Source organism: Pempheris klunzingeri, chromosome 12 (assembly GCF_042242105.1).
Source record: "Pempheris klunzingeri isolate RE-2024b chromosome 12, fPemKlu1.hap1, whole genome shotgun sequence".
NCBI lineage: Eukaryota > Metazoa > Chordata > Actinopteri > Acropomatiformes > Pempheridae > Pempheris > Pempheris klunzingeri.
Genome location: NC_092023.1, coordinates 6,071,926 through 6,087,258, shown reverse-complemented (window position 1 = coordinate 6,087,258; position 15,333 = coordinate 6,071,926). Strand labels below are relative to the sequence as shown.

The 15,333-nt window shown below is 38.7% G+C and overlaps 2 protein-coding genes across 3 annotated transcripts in view; one reads left to right on the top strand and one right to left on the bottom strand.

Annotated features, from left to right (window-relative positions):
- The window catches only part of zcchc24 (zinc finger, CCHC domain containing 24), a 28,733-nt gene extending 24,620 nt beyond the window's left edge, over positions 1–4,113 (top strand). For both annotated transcript variants that reach the window (XM_070841142.1, XM_070841141.1), the window contains exons 3-4: positions 1,289–1,453; positions 3,876–4,113. In XM_070841142.1, the coding sequence (XP_070697243.1) occupies positions 1,289–1,453; positions 3,876–3,989 (279 nt within the window). In that variant the 3' untranslated portion in view covers positions 3,990–4,113. The remainder of the gene's footprint in view (positions 1–1,288; positions 1,454–3,875) is intronic.
- Positions 4,114–9,180: 5,067 nt separating this feature from the next.
- Positions 9,181–11,781, bottom strand: ppifa (peptidylprolyl isomerase Fa). The gene is made up of 6 exons (XM_070841144.1): positions 11,570–11,781; positions 11,363–11,393; positions 11,134–11,222; positions 10,957–11,053; positions 10,045–10,120; positions 9,181–9,925 (listed from the first exon to the last, which is right to left on the bottom strand). The coding sequence occupies exons 1-6, from the start codon at positions 11,711–11,713 to the stop codon at positions 9,790–9,792; spliced, it is 573 nt and encodes a 190-aa protein (XP_070697245.1). The 5' UTR covers positions 11,714–11,781; the 3' UTR covers positions 9,181–9,789.
- Between the last annotated feature and the right edge of the window lie 3,552 nt (positions 11,782–15,333).

Genomic DNA, 15,333 nt, shown 5'->3' with positions numbered 1-15,333 from the left:
GACAGCCCCGTCACTGTGTATAGACTGGTGTTCTGCAGGCCAGCAGAAGTCAGATTTTCCAGCCTGCACGCTGTCACAGTGGGAGATGCGAAGCTGACATCGGGGTTGAGGTCATGCTGTTGAGGGGCCAGATTGAAGCACAGCCGCTCATACTTAGCGTTGGCTTGCTGGTGCTGATGCAAAACGCTGACGTCTATTTGGGCAGTGCCAGATGCTGCTGATTAAAGTTCCTATTACTCACACATGGGCTGGGATGGGACCAGCACCCCTTACCCCCAACATCCACCCTGAAATCTGCAGCCAATGGTAAAGTGATTATGAAATCAATCTGCAGTCTTGCAGGGGGAATCTGGAGTGGACCGGACAGGCCTGCTTTCACTTGTAGCGTAGATATTTTCCTAACTTTCTGGAGAGCTGCCATCAGTTACATGCTGTGCATTAAGATTACTTATTTCTGTCATATCAGATTTCCATCTGTGCATGAAAGCATTTTTTAAGTTTTCATTTTTTACTACTCCATTTAATATGTTTATCTTCCAAATGGAAGATTTTTGTTTACCATAACCACTCTCTGAGGCTGGAAATGACTGTCACTCAGTAGATGCTGGGATGATTTTTCTGTTTTTTTTGTTTTATTTGATGATGGAGCTTTAAATTGATAATGACAAGCTTTGACAAACTTACTAATCAGTGTGCATTTGGGTTTCTTTTGGCAGGATGGAGGACAGTTTGTGATTTAGCGTTTTGATGACATCAGAAGTACATTTGTTTGTGACATGCTTTTAGGGGAAAAATGAGTCTTTTCCCCAATGCTGTTATAGTGGCCTAAATAAAATTGCCAGCATGAAGTCATCAGAGCGGCTCCTCCCAACAATATTGCCCTAAGGCTAGTGCTTTTTCATGGCTGACTGACTGTTCGTAATCATCTCCCTCTTGAGAATCAGAGAAGTAATTCAACGTAGCTTTAATGGAAGTTAATGCCAATTACACAACCACATTTTGGGCCAAAATTGTGTGTAGGAGTGTGCTCTTCGATGAAGTTGGATATATTAGCACGACAAGGATGGACACACCCTGCTGTCAAACCTCACCATCCATTATTGTCCAGCTGAATGCAAGAAGTTCTCTTAAAACTGTCTCACTCTCTGCACAGCTCAGCATTGAATGAAAAAAAAAAAAAAAACACTCTCTGCACTCTTAAAGTTTTATTTCTCTGGTGAAGAATGTAGAAGTAATGATTTCCCCACATGTGCATACATTCTTATTCACCTTGCTTTGTTCTTTGCAGGCCAGGCCCAAAGGCGAAGGGCTAACACCCTACCAGGGGAAGAAGAGATGCTTTGGAGAATACAAGTGCCCAAAGTGTAAGAGGAAGTGGATGAGTGGCAACTCCTGGGCCAACATGGGACAAGAATGTATCAAATGCCACATCAACGTCTATCCACACAAACAGGTACTTCACCCTGTACTATGACTTCTATTACACCTTCTGACTGTTTGCAGTGATGTTTTAAAGTAAAAAAAAGATTACTCATACACTGTGTTTTAGTGGTAGAATGATCCGTCTCAACCAAAGTTAAAAGAGTCCAGACTCTGGTTTTTGTGGCTGCATATTGTCTTGAGGATATTCCAGATGGTCCCATTAAAATAAAATAAAAATCATACCGCTAACAATTGCTTTTGCCTCTTTGGTAATAAACCAGTACTGAATAAACTAATTATATTTCCTGACTGACGAAAATCTGAGATTATTCACTGAATGTCATCAAATTTCAAAACAAATATCTCTGTATTAATGGCCTACAGACACAAACTCAAGGGTTGTTGAGGCATACAGCTGCAGAAATTCCTCTCGCGTGTAATAATCTGAGAAGGTGAAATCATATAAACCGAGATGCTGTGGAGTGTTTTTCCGAACAGCAAACGCAGGGAATTAACGTGCTGGTGAGCTGTCCGTTTGGCTCAACCTCAAAAGTTTTCCTCACACTCTGATGACTAAAGAGATGGAATCGCCTGAGAAAGAATCCATTTTGTTTTCTTCAGCTAAAGATATATTTATCCTCAGCACTTATAATATTTATGCTTTTTCACATTCTTCCAATTCCACTTCCTGAAATACAATTAGGATTACTGCTTGAGGCCCTGTCCGTTCTCTGAATACCACGGCTGACCATACTCCACTCTGTTAACACACACATACACACACACACACACAAGAAAAATGTACCCTAAATTTCTGGAAAAGTGAGAAAATGAGCACTTAATTTGGAATGTATTCCAAAACTTTTGTTTATTCATTTGCATCTTCATCAGTGTGAGATCTTAACCAAGAATATTAATGATCCTCTTTAAAAGGCAAGGGTGGAATACTCCATCCACATTGCCAGTGCTTAAGTATTTCTTAATCAAAACCATTTTGTTCCATGGAGTTCACTGGTGAGAAAACCTCACTCTTCTCAGCCTCCGTGTCCTGTGGCAAAGCTACACACAGGCAAATGAATTCCCTGCATTTGCAATGTCACCCACTTAACATATTTCCCCCCTGTCAGCGTTTGAAATGGACCACTAACCTCCGTGTCCTCAAGTATCAAAGAGCTCAACCTCTCAGCACGGCTCCCTCCCACCCTGCGGATTCCCATAAATAACCTGAATATGTATTTTCCAATCTCGTCCACATGCATACAATAGTCTTATATGCTCTTAGACGGGAAGTATTTGTTGAGCGCCCAGTGTATTTGGTTTACTAACTAATATTGGCTAGTATTAAACTCGAAAAACAAACTTGCTAGCTTTTTGCCCTCTTTAATAACTACTGAATCCAATGAAGTTCAGTGCTGAGACCAAATTGCCAGGTGTGACTAAAGGTCACAGTACAGGGACAATAGAAAGAAGCTCTGAGAGCTATTAGTGCTAGTATGTTCTTAGTTTGCTCGCGTATTAGTTGATAGCACACTGCGCTATTTGTCTGGTTGAAGGACCCTTAACTACATCGTGTCCCCTCTGAACCCAGAACTACACCCTGGATTCAGACAAAGCTAAAAATGACTTGACGTGATTCCAATTTCTGTGCCAAGCACCATACCCAAATAAAGTTGTACAATATTGATCACTGTAGGGTAACAATCTCCTTTTCAGCTACAGAGTTATGCATGGACTCTTCAACAGGGAAGATGTCTGCAGCACAGGGGCTTGAACCCAGTTCCAGTTCCTTGAACCCCATAAAATATAGATCAGATTTTCCAGCTCTCCCTAAAGACCTAATGTCTTTGATGCACCGATAGTTAAGTCCCAATACTTCCTGGCGGACTCATTAGTGAATGGCTGAAATATCTCCTTTTAGTGACCCATAGTAACCTGGTTTCCTTTAGTTAGACCACTTGGAATAAATAGTGGTTTTGTTCAAAGCTACAACAAGAAAAGAACAATAGATGAAAAATAAAAATTTCCACACGGATTGTTAAAATAACCTCCAAACGTTCTGGCCCAGATAGATTCCCTTTGTCCTCGATAACGATTCCAAGAAAGCTATTGCTGTAGCAGTTTGCTGATATTTCCATACAGGTCATCGTGATCAAATGCACACTGGATCTTTTTCTTAAATACCAGGTTGTTAAAGTGTACTGCAAGTTTCCAGAGCTGATGGTGCGTTGCCATATCTCTGCAACTAATTGTGTTTAGTGCATGTCTGGTCTGTGAAGAATATAGGAGGAAAGCTTGAGGCCAAAGCAGTTAGGCATATAGCTGAGGTGAATGTGGTGCCAAATAAACTGCTTGCAAAACTCAGATGTTTACGCTGTGTGTGTGTGTGTGCTGCTTGGCTTGTTTTCTCCCGTGTTTAATATGACTCATTACTGGTCCTCTGTTTGTATCCTCAGCGCCCTTTAGAGAAGCCGGATGGCCTGGATGTTTCTGACCAGAGCAAAGAGCACCCGCAACACCTGTGCGAGAAATGCAAAGTCCTGGGCTACTACTGCCGCCGTGTGCAATAATCACCTTTATTCAGAGTCAGAGAGCAACTTTTGTGTCCCAAGTCCAATTGCTCATCTGCCATCAAGGCTTTAACTTTGTCCCAGCCCAATTCACATCCAGGTTTGGCACGTCTCCCCAGGTTTCCTCCTCACGTCTTCCCCTTCCTTCTTCTCTCTGAAGTCCCAAATATAGATGGTCCAACTCAATGTTTAACAACAGCTAATCAATGCCTCGATGAATTAGCATCAGGCGTGTATTTCATTGGTGTCACTGACAGTATTGGTCTCAATAGATTACCTCACCTTGGGGTTTGTTGGCTTTGTGTTTACAGAGATCTGCCTTCCATTTCCCTGCCAAGTGAAGTGTGCGGTAATGTGATGAACATTTAACCCGGGCCTCTCTTGATGGTATAATGTATACGAGGCCTTTGATGTCCTGCCGTATTGGGGTCAACAGCACATCTTATTAACTGTGAATTAACTAAGGGACAATGTGCCATACATCCCTAGCTTACATTTGGCCTATTTATTTTCTTGTCGTCTAAGTGTGCAATTTGAATTTTAACTGGGACATAAAGAAATGTTTTTTTGTATGTTTGTATATCACATTATTGTGTAACTGCTTCCACGTGTCTTTAGAAACTACTGTAGGTTCAGTTGCGTAGTCACTCCTCGTCTAGATTTAGTGCGTTGTAACAGATAAGGTTTCATTCACCCACCCTGGAGTATTTTTGTTGCCACACAAATTCTCAATTATCTATATTTAATTATCTATAGTGTCAGATATGCAAGTTGTGTCAATCACAAGAGCTTTAGGAAAAAAAAAAAGTAATTTCAGTAACAATATTCTTGCAGTCCACACAATTTCTTGCCAGTGTTGAATATCTAAGATGTTTTTTTTTTATTGATTTTTACCAAGCGAAAAAATGAACTTTGCCACAATTTGATTTGCATTATGACATGATTTTAAAGGTTGAGCTGTTCACATGTAACGCCTGATTACCACAAAATAGTAAAATAAGATGTTTGCTTGAAAGAGATTCAAAAATACATTTGTGTTCACATTTTTAGTGCCAAGTGATGCCTGGCAGCCTTAGTGGAGCCAGTGAAGCTAAATGGAAACTTCTCCAAGGGCTTGCATCCTTCAAAACTATATCCAGCAGCTGATCACAGTGTTAAAGAGTGTCCAGAGGGAGGTGAAGCTTTGGAGAACTGCAATGATTTTCAGGTTGGTTGAGAGAAACAATAGGATTTAAAATAGAAGGGCCGATTTGTGATGTGATGCCGAAGATTCAAGGATATATTGAAAGTGACGATGAATCAAGTTTACACTTACATTCATTTTTATGAATATAAGTGCCTACTATTATAAACCAATGTCTTTAAAGGAAGAGCAGTACACATCCTGTTTACATACGTCACCGTGCAGATCTGAAGCAAGACAGAGGAAATAATGTAGTTTTGACTTATAGAAACCTGCCTTTCAACGAAACTTGTTATAGGAATTTGTGAATTATTTTATATGTACTGTATTTCTAGCCTTATAAAAGCTGGTTGACTATATTTTATACTGTAACATACTGTATGTGCCTTAAAAAGATTTAAATCATTCTGAAGTATCAGGACTAGGATGCCATTTGACATTGGGAAAAGACATGTAGGGATAGGCTCGGAGCTGGGGCAGTATATGTGCATGTGGTAACTGTGATGCATAGTAAGTTTAATGCAGGTTCAAGATGTGACAAAGGACAAGAAAATGATACAGTTCCTCTATTAGCAGTTTGAACTGGCATGGTGGGTGTTCGCTTCAACGCAGTTAGTTCGGTTGGAGGCGCAGGCTGAAACAGCATTTCCAGCTGGCAATAACAATCCTACTGTGGTCTGTTGTCATGGAATATCAACAAAGATGTTTTTTCTTAGTCGATCCTCACAACAGAACGGAGTCGCGCATGAAAACTGTGGACCTCACTCTTTGTTATTTTTATTATCTATTGTAGTTATGTTTATCTAAAGAACCGTGGGTTTTGTCAAAAAAATAAACATGGTCACTTGACTTAGTGGGAGAGTTTGCAGTGGCTGATAATGGTACCTTACAGTTTTGGGAAATGTAGCAAAATTCCATCTGTTGTAGTTAAAGGGGCACTCCATTTCGCAGACTTAGCATTGCGGAAGTAACAAAGTTAGGAGGCTTGCAAAATACTCTAAAAACAGTCAGAATCAATGCAGCAGAGGCTTACTCGGGTCCCTGGCGTGGTTTAACATCCAAAACGCTGGATCCAACATTTCCCAAAACGCGACTCAATAGCATTTTTCAGTAGATGGTAAATGCTCGTATCTTTCACACTCTGCACTCCAGATCGTAGCACAGGCATTTTATTAGAAATGTGACAACATAATTATGACATCATCAGGGTTATTTTCTTTTTCAGACTTGACAAAGCTCATCCTGAGCTACAGAAGACATACACAGCTGTCTTCACAGCCTGAGTAGTACTCCCCGTCATGAGTAAACTGAGCTTCTCGAGTCAAATTGGTGGAGTGCCCCTTTAAAAGAAGGGACTGGCAGTGGTGCGTCAATATTACTAAAAGTTAAAAACCTAATCCGAATGAAAGATTCTCGTTTTGCGTGCCGTTATAATCCTCCTCCTTTGGCTCTGTGTGGTGACACTAACCCAGCAGGTCTTTACATCTGAACCTTCCTGTTCACGTCGTGCCGCGTGGCTGTAGTGAGAGGAATAGATACCAATGATGCCTTATGAGCTCACTTCATAAACAGGTAGCAATGTTATTGTGATTCACAGAGTTCTGGCAGAATAGAAACGAGGAATCCTGTTAGAAAATTTGATTCCACCCAGAGACAAGTTATGAGGAGGCCATTTCAAATGGCAAATCGAGAGCCAATGGAAGCAGTTGATACAATACATTTGCAAAAAAAAAAAAAAGAAATCTCTGCTTTCAGACGTAATGTCTTGAATTACATATACTTGACTTTTCTAATACCTTTTCAGTTCAAATTTGTTATTTTCTATGAATGAGATGTGTATTTTGGAACACTTAATAGATGTTGAAAATTTTAAAGCAATCTGCAAAAACTCAAGAGTTATTTCCCTGACAAAGATAAGACTGTTTTATGTATATATTTGATGGCCATCAGTTTCAAGGATAGTAGCTCTTTTAAAGTGTTATGCAATATTGAAGCTTTTTTTGTGTGTGAAGAAGGGCCTATTGCTGAGAAATAAACAAAGCTGGGAGTTTTCTTTTTCTTTATGTTTTACAATAATCTGGAGGGTTATCCTGCAGAAATATTTATGGAAAGATTTTTTACAACACTTTTTGTATAGAATATGCAACAAAGTTACACTAAGAAGGAAATATTGATGTCTACATAGAATATTATTAAAAAAAAAAAGCTGGTACATAATTAATACCCTTTCTCAATTATAAGCCATTGTATTTTTGTGTTTTGTTTTATGATGTTAACAGTGTTGAATAACCCACAATGTTATTTAGTTGCTTTATGTGACTAATTAAGAGCTGCCATTTACATCCATACAGTCGCATGTATTCATTTTGTAAACAATATTATGAAGATACATTGTGTTAACATGCAGAAATCTTTTTTTTTTTTTTCCTCTTCTTAATTAGTGACGGATACTCACCACTGTATAAGCACGTTAAACTGTGAGATGTAGTTTGCTTAAAGCAGCAATGACAGGAAACTATTATAAAATGTTACGATGTTATTAGTAGTTTAGGGAGTGTACTTTTGTCAAGAAAGCGTGTGTGACAAAGAACTATTTTAGAGTTTGCATGTGCATGTGTTTGGTTTTGAATGAAACATTATTTTGTGCAATGTATACTTATTTAAATACTTTACAGTAGTTTGCTACAGTACATATTGTTTAAAACATTATCAGCAACGTCTGATTGTTATTGAAGTATTTCATTTACCGCTGGTGTAGCCTCTATGAATAATACATATTTACTGAATGTAATGTGTTAACACGTATGTGGTCAATTTGGAAAGTTATGTTTGTATTCTTTACTGTCTGTATCACTTGAGATGTTTGTAATGCAATATTGCAATAATGTAATATTTGAATTGGACAGAACACAGGCGTGAGGTAGAGAAGACAATGATTTCGGGAAACAAGGACAGTCATGGTTTCGATAGTAGACCACAGGTCTGTTTTTCATGTCCATGAAACGGCATTCCAAAATGTGCCTTATTTGTTAGTCGGGAAAACATTTTAGTGCTTTAGTGCTGACAAGAGTTTGATGAATAAAAGTCATATTGAATTAGACTGGCTTGGATTATGTGGTTCCATTCGTTTGCCTCCTCTGCTGAATTGTTGTTACCAATAACTGGGAGGTGTTCACTCTGGAGTTTGGTTTCAGCCAAAAGCAACACATTGTTATTTGTGCACCCCTGTCTGTGTAATATTCCTTACAGAGTGTATATGTTTTCACCGCCACACTGTACTGTGCAAGCTTGAGGTCTTATGTAAGACTAAGCGTATGGATGAAGTTTTTAATGGATTTTTCATGGCGGTTGTGTAACAGAGAAAGCGGAGTGACTTGTAAATCATTTTTTCTCCCCACTTTCCGTGAAAGTGCTGAAAGATAACAGACGCGTCGTGCTGACGGGGCTTGGTTTCAACACTTTGCGTCAAACTGTGGACAGGCAAACCAAAACACAAAAAAGGACACCGGCTGACATGGGTGCAGTGTGATAAATGTAGATGTTTACTGCAGAATAACCAGCTTGCACCAGTTGTAAAGATGTCATTGTTTTGCATGTGTATTAAACGTTGGCCAAAGCACCGCCGCCTTTCGAGCCAAGTTTCCATGCACATTATTGGACGTGCATTCCAAATAACTAAAACTAAACCAGAGGGTGGGGACCCAAATTATATCAAGTTTGTTACAACATCTCTAGCTCAAACAGAGTGAGAGCTGAAAAGTCTCTATAGCAACAATGTAATCTGAGAATTCAAACAAACGGTGGAAGGTCAGTGCGCATATGGTTTCATTTAGGGGCGAGAGCTGCTTTTTCACGTCGCTTCATTATTTACTTTCATAAAGTATTAGCTCGATAAGCAGCACCACCCAGTCTCTGGCTCTCAGACATGTCCTGGCATTCTTTTCTCTTTCTCTCTCTCTCTCCTCTAGACGTTCTGTGTTTCAAATAAAGACGCAGTGAAGGAAGAACAGCCCACAAACAAGCTGAAGACATTTTCAGGCTCCTTTATGCTTCCAGTCGATTAAAACATCTGCATTCACTGTGTCCAATGAGGCTACAGCCCGCAGGTATATCGTCTGTCAGCTACGTTCATGTGATATTTCAGCTCCTCTGTAGGTGGATGTCACATGATGTCACATCCTGCTCTGATGGACAGGAAGTCAGTCGTTCTGGAGAGCCGGTGTCTAAAAAAAGCCTCGGGATCACTTCCAGGAAGCTTTAAAATCAGCAGGGCTGGTGGCACATGAGCACAAATGTCCTGTACCAAGACCAGAGCTAGTAAAATCTGAAAATGGTCATTTGTTTGGCAGTGAATGAAGAGTTATTGCACAGAAGAACATTTTACATGGTGGATGACTTAGGACTTGTATACAAAGTAGATGAGTTTAGTTAAAACTTAAAAGCAAGATATCTGTAAAAATGAAGAAGACACAATAAATCTACGGATGTTTTAACATCCTGATCAGCAGTAAAAACATCCAACCTTAGGGAAAAGCACAACCGCCTGAAAGTATCTTGAAACAGGACGAAAGACGCACAGTTGCAAACCGAGTCACCTGATAGAAATCTTCTTGGATGTCATTTGATCTCACCACAGTCAGTGATGACAATTTTCTTGAGCACGCCGCCGTCATGTAAACCAAAGGATTCCATCTTGGTGACCACGTCCAGGCCTTCCTTCACTTGTCCGAACACCACGTGTTTCCCATCAAGCCTGTCAAGACGGAGACAAAAAGTTACTTAAGCAACTGGTAAGTGATTAGATTTCAGTGTAGTGACGCTTTGACTTGCAAAGCTGAGATGACTGTTTAAGAAGTTCTACAAAGTATTTACCATTCAGTTTTAGTCGTGCAGATGAAGAACTGGGAGCCGTTGGTGTTTGGCCCCGAGTTTGCCATTGAAAGCGTTCCTGCGGAGATAGAAAAGCCAGCAAGTATATCAATTAAATGAGACAACGTCCTTTTTACCGGTGACCCTAAAAGCAGCGAGAGAGAAGCATGACACAAGCCACAAGTGTGTTAGGTGAAGTCCTGTTTCTCTCTTCTGAAAGTGATGTAAAACTGCGATTATGCACCAAGCATAAGGAAGCAACACATAATCAACATGTGGATGAAGTTTATTCAAGAGAGGATTTATTTTAATTAGTGCATGTGGACTCACTAAAAAGTAGGTCATTCACCTGGGGGTTGCAAAATCCATATAGAAGGTGGTTTTTAGTGTTGAATGAAATTAGGCACTGCCATCTAGTGGAGAGGCAGTTGTATTAAAATAGTGACAAAAAGCCTGACAAATTATAATTCTGGGATCACAGGAAAGTGGCACATGTCTAAATGCACACACGCTAAAATGTTCTCCTTAACAATTCATTCACTGATTATTTTTCCTGACTGACTATTTACTCATTTAGGCTTCAAAATGTCAGAAAATAGTCAAAATGTTCAAAATGCCCACATTTTACAAGCTGGAACTAGAAGATGAGAATATTTTTTGTTTGATAAATGACTTAAATAATTATTCATTGGTAAAGTTTTCTGTCAATCTGTAATTCAATTAAGTAATTCCTTAAGGCGAGAGCTTCTCAAACAGACACACGACAAACAACAAACCAATTTTCATTGTTTTTGTCCTGAATTGTTCCACTTAAAATACTTTCATCAGCCAATAGATCTGAATATCAGTTTCAAATGATGCATCACAGATGGATAAAGCAGTTTTTAGTAAACAAGCAAAGCTGTGGAGATGTACCTGCACCAGTGTGTTTTAATTTGAAGTTTTCATCTTTGAACGTTTTCCCATATATAGATTTCCCTCCCGTGCCATTGTGGTTGGTGAAATCTCCCCCCTGTAAGAGAAAACAGGAGCAACAGACAACGTGGCAAACACTTTGCACCTCATGAGCACCATCTGCCTTTAAAATCTTACCTGACACATGAACTCAGGTATGATCCTGTGAAACACAGACTGCTTGTATCCAAAGCCATGTTCTCCTGTACACAGCGCTTTGAAGTTCTCTGCAAAAAAAAAGAATTGTCCTTTTAATTAAACAGTAAAACAAATCAAAGACAGTTAAACAAATAATGACATAAGGCATAAAACAAATGTAACTCCTGATATGGAGCAGCTATATTTAAACAAACACGGTTAAACATACCTGCAGTCTTTGGCACTGTATCTGCATACAACTGCAAGATAATACAAATCAAATTCATGAATGAAAGTTTACACTAAGCAACGCACTGCCCTTATCTGCACATATCTGAGCCCTGTGAGCCCTGCTGTGGGCCACACTGAGCTTTGCGGGAGAGGCTAATGCTAATGCCAATGCTAATGCTAATGCTAATGCTAATGCTAATGCTACCTCAATGACTATTCTTCCCAGAGGCTCACTGTCGGCCTCGATGTCCAGAAACACCGCTGGGTTCTTGTGAGGACCGGAGGAAAACAGCCTCGCAGCGACGAGTCCCGGCGCGCTGAACCTGATGCGTTTTTTCACTTGGAGCATGTTTAATATCAGCTGACCGAGGAGGAAGAGCAGGCTGAGGAGGAAGAGCAGGCTGAGGAGGGAAAGCAGGCCATGGGAGCTGGAGCTGTTTACATGTGACGTCACACAGCAGCAGCCAGTGCGCAGTGCGTGTGTGCGTGTGCGTGTGTACGTACACACGTACGTACACACGCACACGCAGACACACACACACACACACACACAATTTATTTATATTTACATCTATATTTATTTATCTATCTAGTTAGTTAACTCAGTGTTTTTACTGTGCAGTCTTCTATATTTTCCATAATTCCATATCACCTCCCCCACAACACTATACATACATTATTTTGCACTGAATGGCTTATTAAGGGCTTTTTCCCCTCACGTTTTCCTCATATTGACCTGAATCTAATTTTGATCTAAATCTAAATTCTAAGTAAGATAATAATCTAAATTGATCTAGATCTAAATTTCAATGGTGCCTGTCAAAAAAATTAAATAAAATAAAATAAGAAAGAAGTAATCTAGTAGTTTTTGTAACCTTGTGCAGCATTATTACCAACAGAGTCCTGGCTGTTTTCTAAAATGACAGACGGCACATTAAACGTGCAGCCTGCACGGCTAAAGTGAGACTTAAATCAATAATAAAGCAAAGAAAAGAAAAAAAAAATCTAGATGTTATAAAGAAAATGTAGCTGTCAAACTAGTAAAATGACAAAACCAAGTAAACAAGGAGATAAGCAAACAGGCTGTAATGTAGATAACTGTATTTTATTACTTTAAGGCCTGTTGAAGACAACAAAACAAAACTCTAACAAATGGGTTAATGGGTAATGATACTCTGCATATATAATCTTTGCGAATAATGTGTGACTCAATATGTGAATAAGCAGAATAGAAACTAATAGCGTAGGATATTTTATGGCCTGTCAGCTCTCTGTCACAGTGACTGTGTGTAATATTTTAACTATCAGAGCTGCAGTGGTGAAACAAACAGCGACACCACATGGGACGCTCAGGAAGTAAAACAACTTTATGTTGGCTGGCAGCAAAACGAATCTCGTACAAGGTCCACTTTGTAGGTGCAGGTGTTCTAGGAGGTTCTCAGTTTGTTAAAATCACACGACCGACATTTTATGCTCGGCTGATGTGATAACAACTAAACCATCTCCATGACAACTGAGCGCCTCTATTCAGGAAGGCCAGGAGATGTGGTTGAAAGCTTCAAAAACACCGAATAAGTGAACCATGTTTGAGAGTTGTTTTTTTTCTCAGTTGCTGCTTCCAACATCAATATTGAACCAATAATATTGAATTTATTTATCTATACTGTGTCTTTGAATAATCTTATGTGGTATTTTACTAGTGATCCATTGTTTACTTAATTCCACAATAAAACTTTACAACGCTCGTCTTAGTCAGTTATATTTGCATGTCACGGTCCAATCTGATAACATGTGCATTGTGCAATCTGTATTGTCATCTTCCTGCTTTAAACTTCTCACTATGATGAAACTCAACCTTTAAATCAATACTCCTTTGGCCAAAAGGGTCGTGCTAAACCTTACATGTATGTTAAGTTACAAGTTTGGTATTAGATTGTCTTTAATTATTTCAACTTTATTATTCTGCAAAGTACAGATGCACGATTCTTAAAGACTATTTCTAGACCAGGTGTGTAATGATAATGTAAATCATGAATTGGTAAACTTAATTACTGTGGAAAGTTCCATACTTGTTTCAATCAAGAGGAAACTTTATCATCGTCATCATTAGAGTCAGTATTGTGATCTCAGGTACACTGAACCAATTCAGCTATATATCCAAGTATGTAAGCTTATGTTTTATTTGTCTGGAACTATTATTATTATTATCATCAATCACAAAAGTGCTCAGAGGCTCAGTCGTTTTTACAGCTTTAAACTTTGACTCACTCATTAAGAAATCTGCTATTTGCTCCAGTAAATGAATCTATCTACTTTCTTTTAGTGCTAATTTCACATCACAGGATAAGAGGTAATGTGTTGCTTTTTACATTCAACTATGCCTTTTTTGCTTTACACTTTTTTACTTATAAAGCTGTGAATAGGCCTTTTTCACAGCTGACATTTTGACCGGTCATGGAAAAGCAACAGGTGTTAATAATAACATCATCTGGCAGCGATGATGTTATTGCATGACACCAGCACCCCGAACCCAAAGCAGCTAAATGGAATTCAGTTTATTTTATTATTTTATTTTGTTTATTTTATTATTCAAACCTTTGCTTTTCCCATTGTGATGTGTCAAAATGTCCTCAGTGACAGAGACCTATTGGTTATTCTGTGCTATTCCAGCCTGAATGAAAGCACTATTAACATTTGTAATGACACTTTAAAATTAATTAAATCCTGTGTATATATAGTTTAGTGTTGTAGGGTTTCTATGGATTGTGTAGCACAAATAGATGGTCTTTTATTTTTTGAGCAATATGTAATGCTTTACATGCTGGTTGCACTTTGTATGTCAAAAGATGCAGAGGCCATTAATTGTGTTTCGTCTGAATACATATTTATTAGATAAATATTAGGATGTCACGTCATCTAACTACATACAGATTTGCAAGACTAAAAATCACAATGTTTCTCTGACCAGTTTAGAATATGAAATGATTGTACATAGAATGTACAAAACCAAAGAGACAACTGCCACTTGTTGTGCCAATCACTTCAGATTGTACCTTTATAGCATATTTTGCCAAATTGCATAAAAATTATAAATTTGACAAAAAAATTTTTTTTACAAACTGTAAATTTGGAAACAACCCTTAAGAGCTACTCAAAGCTCAAAGTCTCCAAGTTCCAATTATACCTCAAAAGGTTTTCATAATTTTGTAGCACCTTTATAAAGTACACATGTAATAGAGAAATACACAGAAGTTTAATATTACACAAAGGAAAATGTCTTTTTTTCTTGGAAACCCCACGTGGAGGGGTACATAAAGTATCTTACATAAATGAACAGGCGTGGTTAGAGAGGTCTGCACAGACGCAATCAAACACAGACACATTTTGCCAATTCAATGTCTGACAGGAGGATGGAAGCTTTACAAATTCTAAATACACTATGCACACTCCCCCTGGAGAAAATGAATACATTTCTGTTAATGTGTCTCTATTTGTCATTTACATTATATACACATATCCCGTACATCCCCGACCCCCACCCCCAACCCTCTGCCACAACCTCGTAATGCAAATAGGAGGGGGTCCCCCCCCAGATTTCATTTTACAATAATAATTGCTTTCTCTTTTAAATCCTCAACTCAATTCCAACGTCTGCAATCAGACAGTACAATTTGTGTCGCTCAAATTACTAGATGTGACTTAGTGAAAGGTTACAGTTACAGTTACACACTGTGTAGGGAAATAAAACATCCCAATGCGGCAGTGCATTGTCCTTAACAAACATATAAACAAACACAAACAACATCTGATCCTTCAACTGTGTCATATGCAGGTGGTTTTATCAATTTTGGAGATCAGTAAAGTCATATTTGGTTCTTTGAACGGATTACAAATCTGAAATAGGGGCACTTTTACCCAACGACATACAGTAAATTTTCATTTCAATGACTGCACTGCATAAACTGTGTA